General features: G+C 41.1%; 1 protein-coding gene across 1 annotated transcript in view; it reads right to left on the bottom strand.

Annotated features, from left to right (window-relative positions):
• agmo (alkylglycerol monooxygenase) overlaps nt 1-18,669 on the bottom strand; it is a 46,008-nt gene extending 27,339 nt beyond the window's left edge. The window contains exons 1-4 of the mRNA XM_051407647.1: nt 18,233-18,669; nt 13,947-14,077; nt 12,972-13,123; nt 377-480 (exon numbers count right to left, since the gene is read on the bottom strand). Coding sequence (XP_051263607.1) covers nt 377-480; nt 12,972-13,123; nt 13,947-14,077; nt 18,233-18,352 — 507 coding nt within the window. The 5' untranslated portion in view covers nt 18,353-18,669. The remainder of the gene's footprint in view (nt 1-376; nt 481-12,971; nt 13,124-13,946; nt 14,078-18,232) is intronic.
• Between the last annotated feature and the right edge of the window lie 1,134 nt (nt 18,670-19,803).

Here is a 19,803-nt window from a genome sequence, read left to right as displayed (position 1 = left end):
ACCAAAACACCTGGTATTAGCCTCTCTCAACATTTACAATACTGACTTTCCAAACTTAAACAGCTGGCGATTTCAGCAAACATTACTCAAACAGGAGTAAATAGTGTATTTGTTGGGAACTATTTTTAGCTGCAGATTTGGTGCACTACTGAGTATTTACAGCAGTGGGACGGTGTATGTGGGATTGAATCAAAATAAACTTCAGTGTCTGTGTTCATGATAATGTGTTTTTAATAGTTTTGGGACAACAATGGCAGTTTAAGGCACATAGGAACAAGATATATCAGTCTCCAGCAGCACAGATAATACTTGGTATTATTAAATGGGATATGTTGTCAATAAGTAAAATCCTTTAAGAGAATGAATAATATCTTACCCATGATGTGAACTGCTGGGTGAGGGACTGTCTGAGGGCGGTGGTGAGGTTGTAGTACTCTGAACTGTGGTGAACCTGGTGGGCAGCCCAGATGATGGACACCTCTGGAGGAAATTACACACACACACACACACACACACACACACACACACACACACACACACAGATCCAACATAAAACAGGAGTCAGACAGTCTAAATCTAATCCCACCATCCACCTGCTATGTTAATGAGCAGCCATATAACAATCATGAGATCCCTGTGTGGGCCTTGAACCCTCGCACACATTCAGCTGCCTTTACATCACTACAAGTGATTTATCTCAAAAATCAAAAACTTGCTCCTTCCCCAGATGAGTAACTAGACACTTTCATCCCCAGAAGGAGCCCTTTCTCTCCCGCTCCTGGCCAGCCGGGATGAAAAGCTGAGGCTTGAGTGTAGCCGGCCATTTGGGGAGGGGGGATTCCGACTATTATGACGGCGGGGGTATTTGGCTGCAGCTGGTTAGCGTCCAGCCTGATGTCCCAGTGCTCCAGTTTACATTCCTCTGCTGTGTTGTGATACTTGCTACATTAATATCTGTGTTACACTTCATTTTAACATCCAAAGGGAACATGCTTGTTAAGTTTCACTGGATCTCCGGGCCGTTTTCCGGACCACCCCGTCTGGTCTGTGCTTTTTGGCACCTCCCGTCCACTTTGGCTTCTGCAGCCGTACAAGAGAGAACAGTAACCTTCAAATATTGCAGAACCACAAAGCCCCATATAGACTATGTATAGCAATGTATTTGTTATAATAAAAGCAGCCCAAGTTATTAAATGAGGTTTAAGTTTTATGTGGCAGCCTTGATGTGTGGTGGGATTTGTGATTAAGGGATCAGTTATCAAACAATTAAACCTGAGTAAAAAAAGATATTAGGGATGAATGAATGTGGCCACATATGGGTGGTTCAGAAGCTAAAATGTCAGGGTTACAATCACACAAGGCATACATGAGTGTGCGCGTCCCTCCCTGCACATACACACGACCTTATTTTTAGCTTGATGGCGATGCAATTTTTAGTTTATCTAGAGATCATCGCTAGTTCAACATCTTGGAAAATGTGTTTATTTGCTTTCTGGTGAAGAGTTAAGACGATAACACTTTTATGTCGGTAAATATGAAGCTGTAGCCTGTTAGCTTAGCATAAAGACTGAAAATGAGGGGAAACAGCTACTCTGGCTTTGTCCAAGAATAACAAAAACACGTTACATCTTTCGGGTCCAGTAACTTCCTGGAGTCTCCACTGGTTGCCTGGCAACTGCTTCCAGCCAAGAAATAGTCCAGCTCCACTTCTGGATGTAGCTTCATATTTACCATATGTCAAGCTACTTTATATTATTTTATCATTTCTTTAAAGTTGTGACATTTTCTCATATTAACAGTGTTCAAGTACAAATCCATGTATACACATTCACACACACACACACACACACACACACACACACACACACACACACACACATATACACACACACACACACACACACACACACACACACACACACACACACACATACACACAATAAAAACTTTGCCCAGGGTGGGATTACTCCTTTCTATTTTGAGAAAATCATTCAAAAGTCACATCTTGAACACTCTCGCTGTTTAATAAACTTGTGAATTGTATCAAGGCGGGCGGTCGTAAACCCCAATGGGTCGAGGGGTCCGTTGCACCTGAACAAACACGCTGCTGAGAATCGAAGGTGTGTGCGGTACGAGCAGAGGAGCACCACAATCTGTCCGGACTCGTTTCCAATCAGTGAAACCGAGGTGGAATTCCTCAAGTGCTTGAGGTCAAGCGTTCGGGGAAACCCTGAGGAGCTCCGAGAGAAAACTACTGCTCCCGAGCAATACTCCACACCTCGCTTATTTAACAGGGTTATTGCTGGATTTCAGCAGGTGTGAGAGGAATAATTGCCACGGGGAGTGTTTTTGGAAGTGTCACATACGGTGTTAAATGGCGTATTTTGGATGGAGTCAAAATGGAAGCAACAGGGTTATATTTTATGTCAAACTTTATTTGCCCTCTTAAAGTAAATGACAGTCTGCAGACAAGGAGTATGAGAGCAGTACAGCAGTCAAGCACTGAAATTATGACACTTCTTCCGCTCTGAACCATCGGGGATTCTGAGATGAACTGTCCTGCTAAGAGACATATTGCGAGGATAATCCAGCCTTTGTTTAATTCCAGCAGCCTGAGTCTTTTGCTTTTTTCCTTCTCACTGGAATCATGCTTGGCAGGGTCCAGGACTAAGGGCGGCTAAGATTGATGCTCGTTGTCATTGATAGGAAGTAGGAACCGCTAGGCTTCACTGCAAGCCCATGTCCTCATCTTTGGACTCGGCGGGACGCTGCATAGTTTGGCAGAGCCTATTCAGGAGGGAAGCCCCGTTAATGCTGAGAACCAATGCCACAGAGCCCACATTCCCAGCATATGCAGAGAAACGCTGAGGACGGCACTTCCATCTGGGATCAGCTCACGCTTTCTCAGGAATAACAAGGATGAATGCACGCTAATCAGGTGATGAACAGTTACACTTTGTATGAGATTGTTCTCTCTCATGGCGGAATTAGTCGTTTATTCAAATCCCTTAAACACAATGTTTATGTTGATAAGGACCTGTAGTGGCTGTGTGAGTAATACTGTAGTTAAATTTAGTACTTTAGTGCGACATTGTTATAGCACCACAAAAACTTCGCAAAAGATATTGTTCGCATCCAACTTCCTACCAATAGTCAATTGTTTGTGCCCAATATTCTTAGCCAAATCTTAATCTTCTTGGTGGCAGATCAGAAATTAGTCATGTGAATCATTGTTGTAATGCTAATTTGTAACAGTACTGACAATTTTTTTTTTAAATAATAAACCTCCTGGCTGTCATGTGCTCATTAATGCAACAGGACACCTCGAACATACTTCCAGTTACCTATATGGCCACCTTTCAATTCATCGCTCTCCATTGATTTTGTATTGCATGAAGGTGCCTCGTTGTCACTTTCCGTCTGCTCTCAAGCAACAGAAAAATGCCTAAAAGCTGCTGTGTGGTGGGTTGCACCAAACTAAGTTTTCATTAGCAGCTTAAGCAAAAAACTGAGCCTTTAAGAATCACAATAGTTGGATACAGATATGATGCATCAGCAGCGAGAAAACTGTGGGATTCCCAACCTCAGTATGCCTAAATGTGCAGCAAATAGCTTTTTCAGATTGCCGAAGTTCGGTTAATCATGGTCTTTAGTTGTAAATATAGTATTTCACTTCTGGCCAATTAGTGGGATCATTTATCCAAGAAAAGCAAGGTATGGAAAAAGGACACCGAGACAGACCAACACTACTGAATTTGTCAATATACCTTTTCCTCTCTGGTAGACATGGCTGTTAAAATAATCCTTTGACACGCTCTAATGTTTTTTTACAAGCTATTCAGCCCTTGGTTGCATATTTTGGCACTGCTTCCCCCTCTGATAAGCGTTGTGTCTCTATATCAGTGTGCTTATCTGACTGCAAAATAAGCCTTACTGTGCCGGTATTTACCACCAGGATTTACCAGGCTGCAAGAACAAGTATGGCAGCAGGGTGATGTAATTCTACAATTTTAGGTTATACTGTTGAATTATATCATGACACATAATCAAGGCCTATAAGTCATGATCAGTCATGTTACGTGACTGAGTTAGACTTTAACTGAGCCTGTTTACGTCCACCTCAACCCTGTCAGGAGCAGTGCTTACATAACCAGAGTCCTATAAACCAAGACCCAAAGTCCTATTGAGCTCCATAAATTTCTCTCCAGTAGAAACCGGAATAAGTGCCAATAATGATCAAACTGTACCTTGATAATGCTGTTATAAAAAGAGTTAGTATGACTGGTCAGAAAGAAAAATAATCAGCATAGAAGAAGGTCATAATCGACTCAATTTAACCACCAAAACCTTATGAAATGCTTTTATAGTTACATCAATCAGCTGCCTGATCATCACCCTCAGCGACAAACTCCTGGCACGAACAAACTGTGTTTCATGTGCTGCCCTCTGAGTGGTGGGCTGCCCTGTCAATCACAGAGGTAATGGCCTGTGAACAGCCCTCCAGTGTTTGGATTGGAGGGCTCTTGGATGGGGTGCCAACCCAAACAGCGAGCGCTGGACTCGGTGGGACAGTTGGCCAACTCCCCTATGCCGCTGCCATACTTCATGCTGTCCACACAGCTCAGTCACACACACTAAACTAAACACACTAACCATGGTCAGGCCCACTTACAGCTCTTACAGACTGGGTGTAAAAAAAACTATGCATGGAAGGTGAAAGGTGAGGTAAAATGGCTAGTTTATTATATTCTATCAGCATTGTATTTGAATTGATCATCCATTTTAACTCCAACAGTCATAGACATAAAAGTGTTTTAATTCTTTGCTCTCTCTTTTATGTCCTCTGTTGCAAACTGATTACAGAAAAGAGAAATCATGATATATTTTATTTTTAATGCTTTGAGAATTTATGGACGATTTAAAATATTACATGTAAATTATTTAGTTACAATTTACTTTTTGTATTTAACAGGTGAATTATTTGTTTTTCACTGTGGTATCTTTCCATGCAGCAACACAACATGGAGAGTTGTTTTGCATTTCAGTGTTGTCCAGTAGTGGGAGGCTTAAACCTGCCAATATTAAACACAGTAAATGCATATATAAAACAAAAATACATAAAACACATTAAATCGTACATTTTACTTGTTCTCAAAGGACACAAAAGTACTACGATTGGACGAATATACTGGCTATCGGTGACTGGCCGAGTCCATCGCTGTCTCTTGTTTTTTTGGAAATTCTTGCTATTTTATTCTGCTAATTTAAAGGTCTGCCTCCGAAGAACACACAGTACACACTGAAAAACAGCTGAAGAAGCTATAGAGCAAGAATATTTTCACATATAACTGTAAATTAAGGGTTTATTTCAACCAGTTTGACAACAGAATACAGGTAAGGTCATTTACAGTCGCTCCGACCAGGACATCTCATCCTTCATATTAACACTTCATCCCTCCAATCGGTGGAGGTTTGTCCTCAGCGGTGGAAATATCGTCTGTCAACGCTGTTGACAAAGGGAAGTCTGTCCGTGCAGCGAGAGGAGCACACGGGGGCAGCAGACAGCCGGACCTTGGCCTCTGCTGAGCTCCGCGACCCTCTCGATGATCATAACACACTTTCCTTTTCTACACTTTGTTTAAATGCAGTACAAGCAGGCCCTGTGGCCATAGACATCACAAAGGGATGTCTAGGTTGAGTCAGACCAGTCTCTCATCGCACACACAGCAGACAGAGAGTGAGAGCACAGTGACCTATAGATCACTGTTGATGTTATCTCTACCTCCCATGAGGCCTTTCACTTGGTCTCCTCTGCTGCCGTGAGCGAGACCCCCACATCCTGACCAAACCATACCGACAGAACCAGCAAACCAAGTGGGGGCCCGGATTCTTTTGTCAGCCCTGCAACCTGCACCGGGCCAGGAACTCGCCGTCACGGTGAAGATTTATGGAGCCCGGGGGCAGGTTAAACCCCCTCCACCGCCTACACCCTGCCACACATAGCCAGAAGAGCTCCTCTTTAAACAACAACATCCACATCGGCTGCGTGTCCTCAGGGACGGAGGACAGCGGAGGAGAGCTGAGCACATCTGTTTGTCTTAACAACTGCTGCTGTCTGGAGTGGGAGGGGTGTGGATACACCAGCAAACAGATATAAAGGATGTAGTAAGGTGCTAGTAGAGCAAAAAAAGAAAATATTGAAAAGGGCTGCTCATTCCAAGGAGCTGAGGGTAGTCTCAACAGGGGGGGACTGTTGAATGTACGAACCTGGTGTTATTTCTGTAGATATATATTGTTACTGCTCCAATTTTTGGAGTGATGTGTTTTAAAAGATTTTACACACAGTTTTGACATATCTCCCTGTCAGTACATGTTTTCACATGCTTTCATAATGCCTGAAACCAAAAAATACTCAGAACCAGACTCTTCTTGTGTCATAGTGAATGCATTAGTAAGACACACGAGAAATCCACACTAAAAATCCCTGGGTGAAAATTACCTGGAATTCAATAGAGCACAACACTGAGTTAACTTTACCCAGAATACATGACTGGAAAACCATTGGGTGACCAATCAAACCCAACAAAGGGGCGGGGTGTTTTTGCTCAAAAAAGTAATTATGTGTAGGTTTGTCAATGAACCCTGGTTATCAAAGAAAAAGGGAAATCTAAAAATACATGTCTACTTTCCACATAAAAATACTTTCACTGTGACTGTTTTCAATGTCAAATTGTATTAAAATGTAAAATCTTACAAATTACTGTCTCCAGCTGTGTTTCTACTCCACCTAATCCTTTTGTGGTGTAGAAATATATTTTGAAAGTAGTTTTTCATGTGACATTTCACCACTGTCACACAAGTATTATTAACTTTAATCTTATTATTATATCAGTAATATTCTGAAAGAGAGGGGGAAGGAGCAGAGACAAGAGGACATGTTTATCATAGCTTAAATTACTTGTAAATATTGAAAACTAGCTTTAAATTCATTACCTTTCTCAAAAGGCTGCCAACTTCCTTTTATTTATTGTATGTAAAACTGCATATTCCCACCAATATAAACCAAGGATTTCCTGCTGGATATAATGAGGAGAACACACTACAACTCATTTGTCACAGCGGACACAAAACTGGATGAAGCTACAGAGATTTTACTCAGAACCAAAAGGTGACACAGGAATGAATCAGGATTTGCAGGTAAAACAGGCATAATAGGAGATAATCTTAAGAAGAATGTTTTGGGGGGGGGGGGGACTAAGAAGCAGAAACTAATGTACAGCAGAGACAGAGACTGCAGTAGAGCAGAAGACCCTGGAGCCAGGAGGAGATTTTGTGGCCTCAGGCTGTTTTCTTACAGCACATGACAAATGCACACAATATACGGCTACACTTACAGAGTCATAACAACAATCTTGTAAGTTAACTGCATGTCACACTGTGCAAGATTAGTCTAATAATAGGTACAGTTCGAGGAATGTCAAATGATTCAATTGATCTGTCATAGCACCACGAAATAGAAACAGATTCAAACAGAGAAATCTCATCAACTAGCGTCATCTATCGACACTATTCTTATATTCTGAAAATGCAGTAAAACAATAAACAAGTTTTGGCTTTAGCGCTGGCACTTCTACACAAAGTCTAAAAAGAGGATGAGGACGATTTTGGTCTTAAATTAATGATTTTGGTCATTAAAGCTGTTAGTTGGTTGATGGGTCTTCGAGTACCATCGAAGACACCATTTTTGATTGACGACCATAGATTTTTCCATCTTGGACTGCACTAATTGGGTAAAACAAAAAATACAAAATACACTCAAAATCGCAATCACAAATTTATTAAACTTTACACCTCTAAATATGCTGTTTCAACAGTAAATACATCACATTAAGGAAGTAATGAAACCATTTCACTGGACTTTTCTGTGACGTTTCTGAGCTATAAGTGTAACACAGAGAAGGAGCAGCCAGTATGGCGAGACTACTGCAGCGTAACTCCATTACCTCACATATAATCAGAGTACGGACAGCTGACTGGCTGATTAATAGCTTCAGCCTGGATGGCATGCCTGGATATAGACGCTGCCCAAGAGCAGAGCTGCTATTAGTGGCGCTTGCGATATGAGGTTAGAATAAACAAAATCAACAGGCCTGTCAACAACATGGCCGCATCCGAACCAGGTCGGCCTCCCGTTCACCCAAAACCATCTGGTTCCAGGCTGGTTCAGAATAGAAAGGTTTAAAACATATATAGTCTGTCTGATGGAGAAAGAGGACCGGAGGGGGGAAAGAGCAGACAAAACGGCCACACTGCAGTTTGTTTTTTATTCTCGTCAGTCACCAGGTTATTGAACCAATGTGTTTATAAAAAGTGGCTTCGATGGCTGTTAATACATAAACCAGTGGTTCAATGTGTAGCAGGGGGTAGACGAGGCACACTTTCTATCAATCTGTCAGCAACTGAAAACTTTTTCTTCTTCAAAAACAAAATAAAACCATCCAAAAATTGCAATCTTAATACTTAATCAAGAAAGCAGGACTCACTAAAGGTACAGTAGAGTACATCAATTCAGGGACATGCACCAATGATAAGAGTTCATGCAAATATTGATGTCAAGAGATAAATGAGCGTCTCATTTGAGCGTGTGTGCACAAAGGTTATTCAGATGTTTAAAATGTTCACATGTTGAAATTCAACATTCCAACTTAATGCCAAGCAAAGGCCAAATAATACGGTCTAGTCACAGGCTTTCGCTAATATTTTTGTCAATGGAGAATCCTGAATTTCACCCAGGCCTTTCCTTTTAATCTGTTGCTATCTCCAAGATCGCAGCATCTGGCAAGAGCGGAGCCAAGTAGTAATGTTTCCTCAGTAAAGATGGCATCAGCACAGACGACTGTTGGCCTTTCAAAGTACTTTCCACTTAATTATCTTTGAGCTGTCCTTTCATGTGGAAGTCATGAGAGGGAAACTATGAAAAAAGGGCCGTAAAACTGGTCAAACTGAAAATGATATTTTACACTGAGGCTAATAAGGTCTCGTATTTCCCAGCAGAGGATGTCACTGCTGCCTATTTTGCTGATTTCTATTGTAATCCTTCCCTTATTATGCAATACTAAGATTTATAGCTCATATGTCTTGACACAATAGGATTAGATGCAGCGTTTCGTTGTTTTGAGGCAAAAACAGGCAAAATTGTAAAATCGTTCCAAGATATGAGTGCAATAAAATAAGACGTGCCCTGCTAAAGCAGCGTAACACAACAATTTGACACTCATTAAACTGCTATAAAATACTTTCTACCCGCATCCTAGATCTGCCTCATTCCTCAGTGCTTCATTATAGGCAACATCCATCCCACACATAGGAATATTTTGGTTGAACCTTGCTCTGGAAAGAGCCGTAGGTCAAAATCTGGTTGACCGAGATGACCTCGGCTGACCAGAGTGAAGAGTGAGGACCGTGCCGGCCCTGTCCTGCGGTCGGGGAGGACTTTGGTAACAAGGGGAAAAGCTTAGATCCTGAGCGAGTGCTGCGGGCACTCAGCACCAGACAATTATCTGCGACCCCACAATGTTCCACAATAACAACCCCAACAGGCTGGGAGAAGAGGAAATGAAAGTAAGTGGAAAGTTTTTTTGAGACATAAAAATGATTCTGCAGTTCAGAAATAAAAGAATTCCGACCAAATGAACCGGGCAGATATGTGATCCTGCAGACGTCATTTCTTCTGCATCGTCAGACAATGAGGGCAGTGACGGGAACACACATCATTAAAACCTCTTTATATTACTCAGCAGACACACAACCACTGTAATTCTAAAAATAAGGTCACACTCCTAGGTCGTCAACCCTCAGAACATCAATATGCGCTGCTTAACCTGGTTTTCGACTGTCAATACATGAGTCTGGAGCTTTGTTTACAAGGTCATTCAGGTTCAAACACTAAAGATTAACTTGGTATTTTTTTAAATCACAGGTTCCAAAAACTGATCCACACCAGTTTGCTGCCAAAGTTTTTCATACTGAGGTATAAACATTCATTTACAATACAATGCTAAATGATCTGGCAACAGGGACTTATAATGAGATTTTGTACTTTTCACCTGTTCACCCTAATTTGTCTCGTGTTCCAACTCATACTGACATAGTGGAAAGTCCTACAAACAAACTCGTCATTTCATTCAACCTGTTTTTAAAACTAACTTTGCCAAAGGTGAAATTGGCATGAGTTTGTGAAGTCAGGGAGCTGGAAGTTCTTATACTGCTTAAGTTTTTTTTAAAAAAGCCTGCAATTATTACTCCCTCAAATCCCTGGTCCACTTACAAGTGAAACAGGCTTTGAAAACAAACGTCACATGGACACATGGGTAGCACCACTAACAGACATTTGTCATCATCACATACTGCCAGGTGAGAGTTTTGTGAAATTCCAGTTGCTATAAAGTAAATAAAGCACACTAGACATGTCAGTACTTCACCAAAATGTGTCTTTCCTGGTTAAAGTCTGATCTCTTTCACAGAAAAATAATGTTTTATGCAGTCGCTTCAGGTAACAACACAGTGGCGTTAGCTTAAAAGAGAATAAAAGGCAAATTTCCAGGCCGCTATTTTGTGCATCCACTTTAAAAACAATTTGCATTTAAAAAGACTTTTACATGCACATACACATAAAAACCAAGTTAGTGGTTAGATTTATTCAATATACCTCATATCATATTAGTTAAATCGCCCAGAACTTGATGTCAACATATTTGTCTTGACATGTATAACATGGGTAATGTATCCAAAATAACCTTCCAATCTCTTTATTCTTTCACAAAATCAAGGTATCCTCATTACATATACATATTAACACACGCATACACCACCATGACAATAATAACGCCCAAAAAGCCCTGCACCATGATGGTAAGAGCTTAAAATACCTCCAGTGCATGTTAAAAGCAGAGTGCTGCAACAGAGTAAAATTGACCTCTACCAAGCATTCTGGGGCGATGTTCTCAGTCACCTCAAAGCACGTTGGGCAGTTCTTTGGCGAGCCGCGGGCAGACGGTTTAAAAACACAGCTTCTGTTTAGTCAAATTCTAACACCAACACAGCGGACTTTTGATCCAAAACTCTGTGGACGAGACGGCGGGCAGCTTGATGTGCCACTGACACAAATAAACATCAGTGCAGGCCACAAATAAATACCTCTCTTCCGGTGTGCTGTGTGGCAGCCCGAGCATCTGGCACGCGCATCAGTGAGCCAACACACATGGAAAAATGTCCAGCCACTGTAGAAATACTGTATCCGGTATATATTTTTTATTTCTGTTTTTTATAGTGATGCTGCAGGACGTTGCTGCTTCAGAGCCATGACTATATACAGCTTGTTGCTGTGAGAGCTCGGGGTTAAGACCACAGCCCTCTGGAGACAACGGCCTCTCACATGTGCACAGCTCTAAACCAGCTGGATGTAACTCAAAAATAATTGCTTCCTCCACAACGTCCAGGAAAGCATGATGTGTGTGCTATCTTCACGACTCCTCCCTGCAGGGATGGCAACTAAATCAACATTTTACAACCATTTATCATCAACTCGCTTTGTAGTTTTTTTTGTTCGTATTATCTGAGGGACGCTTGAAAGAGTTTAGGGGAGAGATTGTTGGTTTGGCGTTGGTAGGCAGTTGAGTTATATTGGCAAAGTATTCGAACATTAATTATACCATGGTCTGGGTGAATACTCACCTTCTTAGTAGTCCTAGTGAAATTGTCTTGTCACCATTCTACATTATTATTATTATTGGAATAAACTGAATGAAAACAACATCTGAATATCTTATAAACATATTTTTTATTAAGTCCTTCTGTGCCTTAACCTCTGAAGACCACAGGATGGCGACTGTAACACACAAGCCCCCACACTGCCCCTCTGAACTCACTGATACTTTGTATAAGCGATCATCTCACATCCCGTCCGCTATCCGGCTCGCCACTTCAGGCTGCGGCCATCAGTACACATGCCCTATCGTTTGTTCATGAAAATCTTGATATTGATTTGGCTAGATACGTAAACATATTGTCCAAATATATTTACGGTTTGTCAGCCGTATGCGGTTACTGACTTTGAATCTGGCTAGCACAATATTAGTTCTCTGGTTCGAAGCTGAGCGGACCAAAAATATCTCCAAGTCGAATCTATGGTTCGCCCTATTTACTGGAGTATTGCACACTGTTTCCATTGTATAAGAATCAGAAAAAACATGAAAAATTAAATAAAAGGTGCCTTTTTTTTTCTTTAGCAAGTGATTATAGACCACGGTTCTTTGCAGAGGCAACTGTCCTGAGGCATCTGATGATTCTGGCCCCTACGTCGTCCATTAATTCCTTATAATGGACACCTATTATTATCCCTTACATATACTTACCTTCATGCCTTACATATACTTACCGTTTGTTTCATTTGATTGTGTAAAAAGGTCCATCTTCAAGTCATAACTGAGATAAAAGCAGCTTATTCAGCTCGTTTAACTGTTAAACATCTGTACACATATGTATGGTCAGTAGTCAGGATTACCCTGCAGGCATGGATGGAAACTTTCTATTTCCAAGTTTAATACAGAAAAAGGGGTACATTATCAAATCCATAGTGTAAACCATGAATCCAAGCTGACCACAGCCGCCAAGCTCCTTTTCTAAGGCTACAGAGAGGCAAGTGTTTCCTGCTCAAATGATTTGGGGAGTATCACTTTAAAAAGTCCTATTCTGAACACTTCTGTGTCTACTTCCACGACAAAAAAACTGGGAGGTGCACACTTGTTACAGTGTAATATGCAGTGCAGAAACCACACAGCCAATGAATGGCTACAAAACTACAGCCAAAAAAAAAAAGAAAAAAAGAAGATTGTGTAAAAAGTCTAATAACTTATTAGCAATGAATCCCAATACTTCTTGTGTACATCAGAGTGAGTGTCTTGTGTTGGTACCGTGAGCGAAGCGGTGGACCCAGTAGTAGCAGAAGTCCACGCCCAGGAAGGTGAACCACCAGGTCCAGGCGGAGTCCCAGGGCAGCTCCACCAGGCAGTACCGGTCCCACACATACATGTACGCAGTCAGCTCACAGCCTCTCATGACCAACCTGAGGGAGAGTACACAGTGGGCCCACAGAAGTACAATATGTAGTTCAGGTTACAGTTGCAATGTACTGAGTTCAGTTGTTCATCTTGTTCTTGCTTCATTTGTAAATCTCTTTGTTAGAGTCAGACGTTTAAGGAAATTGTACATCCTTTATATAGTATAGGATCAAATATCAAAAATCCATGCTACCACCACCACTGAATGTCAAACGTAGTTATGAGACCACACTGGCGAGCGGCCAATCTGTCTTATTCAACTCTTTAGCTGTTCTCCATTTCAAGGGCCCACATTTTGAGACAGGATATGTAATAATGTGGCAACATGGCTGTCCTGTTCCAAATGCAGCACAGATATTTTCCCTTCTTGTTTTTAGGACACAACACAGTTTTACGTATGTATTGTGTATCAACTGTGAAGTCTCCAATCATCCTTCTTTAATCAAGCAACTTTAATCTTCTCTTATCCGAACTCTGGTGGCCAACAGTAAGAGGACAATAGAAAGACTTAGTGAGATAATCCACCTGACAAAAATTACATTCAAAGGAGGAAATGGGACAAAGCCTTTAATTGTCTGCCAGGATCTCTCTCTGGACCTACTGAAAAACACCACGTATCACCTGACACACCTACGTCCTGTCTTTGTCCTGCCTTTGGCAACAGCAACATTTAAAGTTACACCAAAAGTAAAAAAAGAATAAAATAAAAATCCAATCAATTCAGAACAGCCAAGGCAGCTACGATAACGATATAAATGTCTGATAAGTCATGTAGCACATTAGTTATTAGACTTTTTTTTCTACAGTACGAGGTGCCTAAACACTCACAGAGGGAGTCTGGAGATCATTCCAGCAGATATGGAGGTGAGTCCATCACCGAGGGGGACCACTGAGCCTCCAGTCTTCAGCACACCCACCACCAGCTCCAGCACCATCAGCCCTACAAAGAAAGGAGTGGCCTGCACACACACACACACACACACACACACACACACACACACACACACACACACACACAAAATATATATATATGTATAAAATCATGATTCAGCACTGTTACAAACTGTGAAAACAAGACAGTTTCAAGTCCACTGTTGCTTTTAGCAGTTGTGTTGAGCTGGAATATTTGTCTTGGCAGATGAGCTAAAAGCCTGCAGGACTTTCATGTCTTGTGATCCGTGCTGTTTGTTTCACTGTGCGAGGATGGAGCAACGGGTCTAAAACCACAACGTATTGGCAGATTGGAGATCACAAACATTTGTCCACACTGGAGGTAGAAATTATCTCAACCATCAGCGCACTTTTTCATTTTTAGTGTTGTCAGGTGGAAGCCAAGCGAAATAAAGAAAGATGTAAGAGTCGACGTACTATAAAATGTATCTGTCATACAAAGTCACCAGTAACAATATTGAGCTAGTTATCCTGTTAGCGTAAGCAGCCATAATAACATGTAGTTAGCTAGATAGCTAACCTTTCAAGAATAATGAAGTCTAAGAAGAAAATAAAGACGTCATTGTCATTTATGATCTTAATTTATGTTTTACTCAGAGGTCTTTCTCTGCTGTACGAGTTTGCTGATTACCATTTTTTTGTTCCATAAGACTGTGGCGCTTTGTCTCCACACGCTGCTCGTATTCTCATATTTTTCCGCATTATTAATTCCTGTTTCAAACAAATATGTACATTTCAAGAAGTGATGAACATTAACTAAACTGAAGTGCTGAATGAATGTCGGGTTTTGCAGTTAGCGCAACAGTATTTTAAGCTCTGTGATTGGATGTTTCTACATACACATTGGGAATTGTAACAAACTTCTCTCCTTATATTTCTTTATGGAAACAGGCTCATAACTTTGACCTTTTATAAAAGAAAGCCTCGGAGGTTCTCCGTGTGTCAGTAACCTGATGTTGTCTATGCAGAAAATGAATAGGACTTGCTCCCTGTTTTCTTAGTATAACTCAATCAACTTCACAATTATGAGATATGTGAAAATATGAAGTTTAAAAGGAGCAACTAAACAGTCGAGGCTCTATTTCAAAGTGGGTACAACAATAAAATAAATCAAAAACAGTTTTGTTTCTCAAAAGATTGAGCTCCGAGCTACTGCACATCATGTGACAGTATATCCCACTAACATGTGACAACTTCCAGGGCTGCGGAAAGTTCATTATTTTCACACTAATTATTTTTCTTCACTCGTGATATAATAAGTGACTTTTGTTACAGTAGGAATTTTCCTGCTGCGGTTTTATTCTGTATTACCCACTTTAAGCACATGCTGCAGCAATATGTCTGAGAAACGTGTGATCCACCAAGACAAACAAGCAAAGGATGTTTTTCATTTTAATCAGCGGCTATTTTTTGTCCAAGATGTCACATGATTTTCAAACAAACGTTAAAATTCTACTCTCCTAAAGTTGCAAAGGATGGATTACATTTAGTAACTGGTCATGACTAAACAAATGGTAAACACTAACCAAACAGTCAGTGACAGGCCTCTATTCTAACTGTGCTGGAAACATGTAATAACCTCTTAATGGGTCTGTCAAACATGGAACCAATTAGTGGGGGACGTAGTTAGCAAACAGGTCACGACTGCGACTGCAGCAGCGTGTCAGACCTGCTGGTTAGCTTTAGCTTGAAGGCGCTCATTGACCAAGTGACTGCAGTCATAACTGGGACACATGGCCCTGCCAAGAGCGAGGAATGAAGGGCGTGACGGAACCGCAGAGGAGCACATCTGCAGGTGGGGAGGGAGGAAGTGTGTGTGTGTGTGTGTGTGTATTCACGTGTGGCTAGAAGTGAGTGAGAGTGAGAGTGAGTGTGCATGCATGTGTGCGCATATCCACATGTGAATGCTCCCACTCTAGCATGCAGGTGTGTGATGTGAGCTTGTGTGTGTGTGTGTGTGAATGTGTGTGCACAAGCGAGAGCACACCACCAGGGAACTGCGATCACACGCAACGCTCCAACATCTGGCAGCAGACTGCAGAGCTGCAGCTAACAAATGGGCTCGCAGGCAGACCTCCTCCAAACCCGCTGAGAGAGAGATTATCATTCTGGATGCCGGCCTAAAACCTTCCCTCCTTTATTCTCTCCTGTCTAGCAGATAGTTTTACCTCTGCAGCCCTGCGCTCTTGACAGCTCGGGACAAAATTATTCAGCAGGGCAAGTTGATTTTCATGCTGTGCAAAAAAAAAGAAGGCGAGGGGGAAAAAGCTTGTCTGTGTTATTTGGGGTTTTTTTTGCCTTTCATCACCGTCTACAGTATTTTTTCTTCCTTTATTTTATATTATTTGGCCTCCATTTTCTTTTCCCTCTGTTTCTGTCCCCTTTTGATCTTGCGTGCACTGAAAATCTCCTTTCCTGTGTTTTTATCTTTATACAAATAAACTACTACTGCATAAAAACTGCATCATACTTACAGTCCTTGTGTGGACTTTTTGTTGTGGCATCTAATAATTTTATTTTATTTTCTTCTGAGTCCGACATTACATGGGACATGACATTTGTGGACCAGATGTCTGCATTTTCCCAAACAGTCTTTTTATAAGGTCACGGACGACTGATGTTGGCTGAAAACACGCAGGCTGACAATACACTTCTATCGCTGTTTTCCTGGGAGAAATGTTGTGTTTGCATTGAAATCACCAAATGGCTGAGAGACCTGGAAACTACCCACAAACCCCTAATTCCAAACAACTCCAAAATTAGAAGATTGTGTTTTGTTTTTTTCCAATTAATTTGGCCTGTTGGGGATCAGAGAACAACAGTTGTGCAGAATAATTAATGACACATCACAAACTGTAAACAGTGCTGAGTCACAAGCTGCTCACACACACCCATGCAAACTTTTATCACCATCGAGCCCTGCAGCAATAACAAATTTGTTTAATCACGGGTTGGTAGTGGATTATAAGGACTCCTGCTGGGAGGGTAATTGTTCTCCTCCCCTGATGTGCCCCATAAACCCTCATAACAAACATGTGCTGTTAAACCTGCACCAGACATTCGCCATAATAAATGGCAACTGAGACACAGTAAACTCACAGTAAGACGCAGAGGAAACCCCAAAGTTTTAATTTAAAATTCTGCATTGAGTAGAAGTGGGAAATTATTAAACAACACATTCCAATAGCATTTAGATCTGAAGTCTGACTTTTAGTTACATCTAAGGCAATCTTTGTGAAACCGGTCAGAGAACACAGGATAGGTTAACTCATTTGTAATTGCTTTAATTGGTGTGTCTGTGTGTTAACTGTGTGACGTAATATTCCCGTTGTATACATGTATTTAATTCCCAGGTCTGTGCCCTTGCAAAAGATTAATTACCCTTAATTAATCTTAACATTGGTTTACTTTGCATATTAAAATAGTATAGGATAATAAAATGGCTATTCTTAGATAATAATCTTGTATCTACAAACCTAAAACTGTTCAGGATCTCTGGAAAAACAACCTTTTTTGTTTGGCCTTGATTACATAATGACATTTAAACAACATGCTTGGAGGTGGGATAACCTGTAAAGCTGACTTGAAAGTACAAAAATCCCTAAAATAAGGCTTCTGCATTACATTAGTCCACTGGGAAATTATATTATTTTAGTTCCAGTTTCTCCAATGTGAGAATTTGCTACTATTCCAGTTTCTATAACTCAATATACATTGGGTTGTGAGCAGTCTATCAACAACCTCGTACCTCCTGACACTGAATATTCTTTAGCATTAGCAAGTGATATTAAGATTATTTTCACTATTAATTAATCTACCGAATATGTTCTCAGTTAATCGATTAATGGTTTTGTATGTAAAATGTGAAAAAAAAGTCTACTGTCAGTTCTAAAACCCAAAGTTTCCTGTGATTTATGACAAAGAAAAGCAACAACTCTTGGAACCAGTGAATGTTTCTTTTACTTGAAAAAAAAAAAAAAAAGTTGCTGACTAATCGATTAATTGAATAATCTCTGCAGCTCTTCTGAACTTCTCAAGTATGATTTAACTTATTATAATGTCTTCTTCCAGGTGACAGTGAGGTTCAGGTGTCTCACACAGAGACACCTGACAACAAATCATCACACATTGTTAGAAGGGAGTGAGACCGAGGCTGTACCCACCTGCTGCACATACTGAGGAACATCTTCCACTTTCTCGAAAGCTGATTCATTCGGTGTGAGCATGAAAAACATGGTCCGGACCCCCGCGGACAGCGAGCCGAGCTCCGCAGCTGCAGCCATTGTGGCACCGCGCCTACCGCTGCTGCAGGTGAGTTCCTGTTACCTGTGCAGGTACTGAGCTACACACTGCGCGCACACACGCTCCTGTTTAAACCCTGCTCCTCTAGTCACTCCAAAAAAAAAAAAAAAAACAAACCCACCCTCGTTGTTTCTCTGCTGCAAGTTAAGTAGGTCAGTTACGAAACGGTGACAGCTGATGAGCAAACTTGTCACACCCGAGGGAACCCGAGTCCGTGGCCGATTAAAGCCGCAGGAGTACAGCCACGGTGACCATTTACCTACTGTTCGGTTCTCTATCGGTGAGTTTACCTTTGGTCAGAGTGATAACTTCGAGGTGTCACATTCCGTGTCACTAAATCTCGCGAGGGTTTTGTGTTTCATGTCTGCGGGATTTCAGTGTGCACCCAAAGTCCAGTTATCCATCTACCCAGGGGGACCCGGGTGGGAAATGAACTTTTTTTTTTATTAAGATGTGAACATCTTCCAGCCACTCAATAGTGAATCATTATGTTGTGTCTGGTTTAAGGCCGGCTTGAGTATTAAAAACATAAAGTAGGTTCAGCAGGGCCGTAGCCAGGATTTCTTTTAACACCATAAAAACAAAGCCAGTTTAAAAGGTTTTTTATTAACCTCGCACCTTATTTATAAAGATAAAAACAAAAAGCTTCTCCACACTGTTAGAAATAAAATATTTGCCCTAAAGTGATACAATTTAAAGTAATAGTTTAAAACTTGTAACTTCCTGGAGTCTTGCTGGTTGCCTGGCAACTGCTCAAAGTTAACTAGTTGTTCACCATGTGGACTAAACCTTTTACACTCTGGTTTTTTGTGTGGATTAAGAAAATGGAATATAACGTGTTAATTATTGAGCTGTAGAGGTGCTGCTAGATAAGTTGTGTTACCTTTAGACAGATTGTAGATTGATAATGTATTTTGGTATGAAAACCGCACATTTTTAATTTAGATAAGTATCCTGTATTATAAATCCATGTCTGGTATTTGTAACAAACCACAATCAGTTGAAAATTCAGAGTTATGATGATCCATAGGGCGTACATCAGGAGGCTTCCCTGCACCAATTTGGCGGCCGTGTTGACGCATCACTCCAATGAATAACAGCAGCATATATGTGTTTATATCTATATCTCACACTAGTTAATGAGAGGTCACCCGCTGATGACCTGGACTTTCCTGCACTCTCACATTCCCACACAACTTCATATTGAAACATTTTTTAGGTCAAGGGCCATTATGAATGAATGAATGCTCATACCAGTGGGGTTGTTAATTAGTGGCTATTTGACTGCTGGATGGTTGGTGGACAACTGAGCAGGTCAGGACATTCAGATTAAACGTCCTTTAAAGCCAGAGGGGGCCGGTTATTGTAGATTAGCCCAAGCAGAGACGATGTAGATAAGACATCTGGTTACACGTCCCAGTATCTGCTCTTT

This window comes from Dicentrarchus labrax, unplaced genomic scaffold, assembly GCF_905237075.1.
Source record: "Dicentrarchus labrax unplaced genomic scaffold, dlabrax2021, whole genome shotgun sequence".
NCBI classification, from domain to species: Eukaryota; Metazoa; Chordata; class Actinopteri; family Moronidae; genus Dicentrarchus; species Dicentrarchus labrax.
This window is presented reverse-complemented; position numbering and strand designations above follow the sequence as displayed.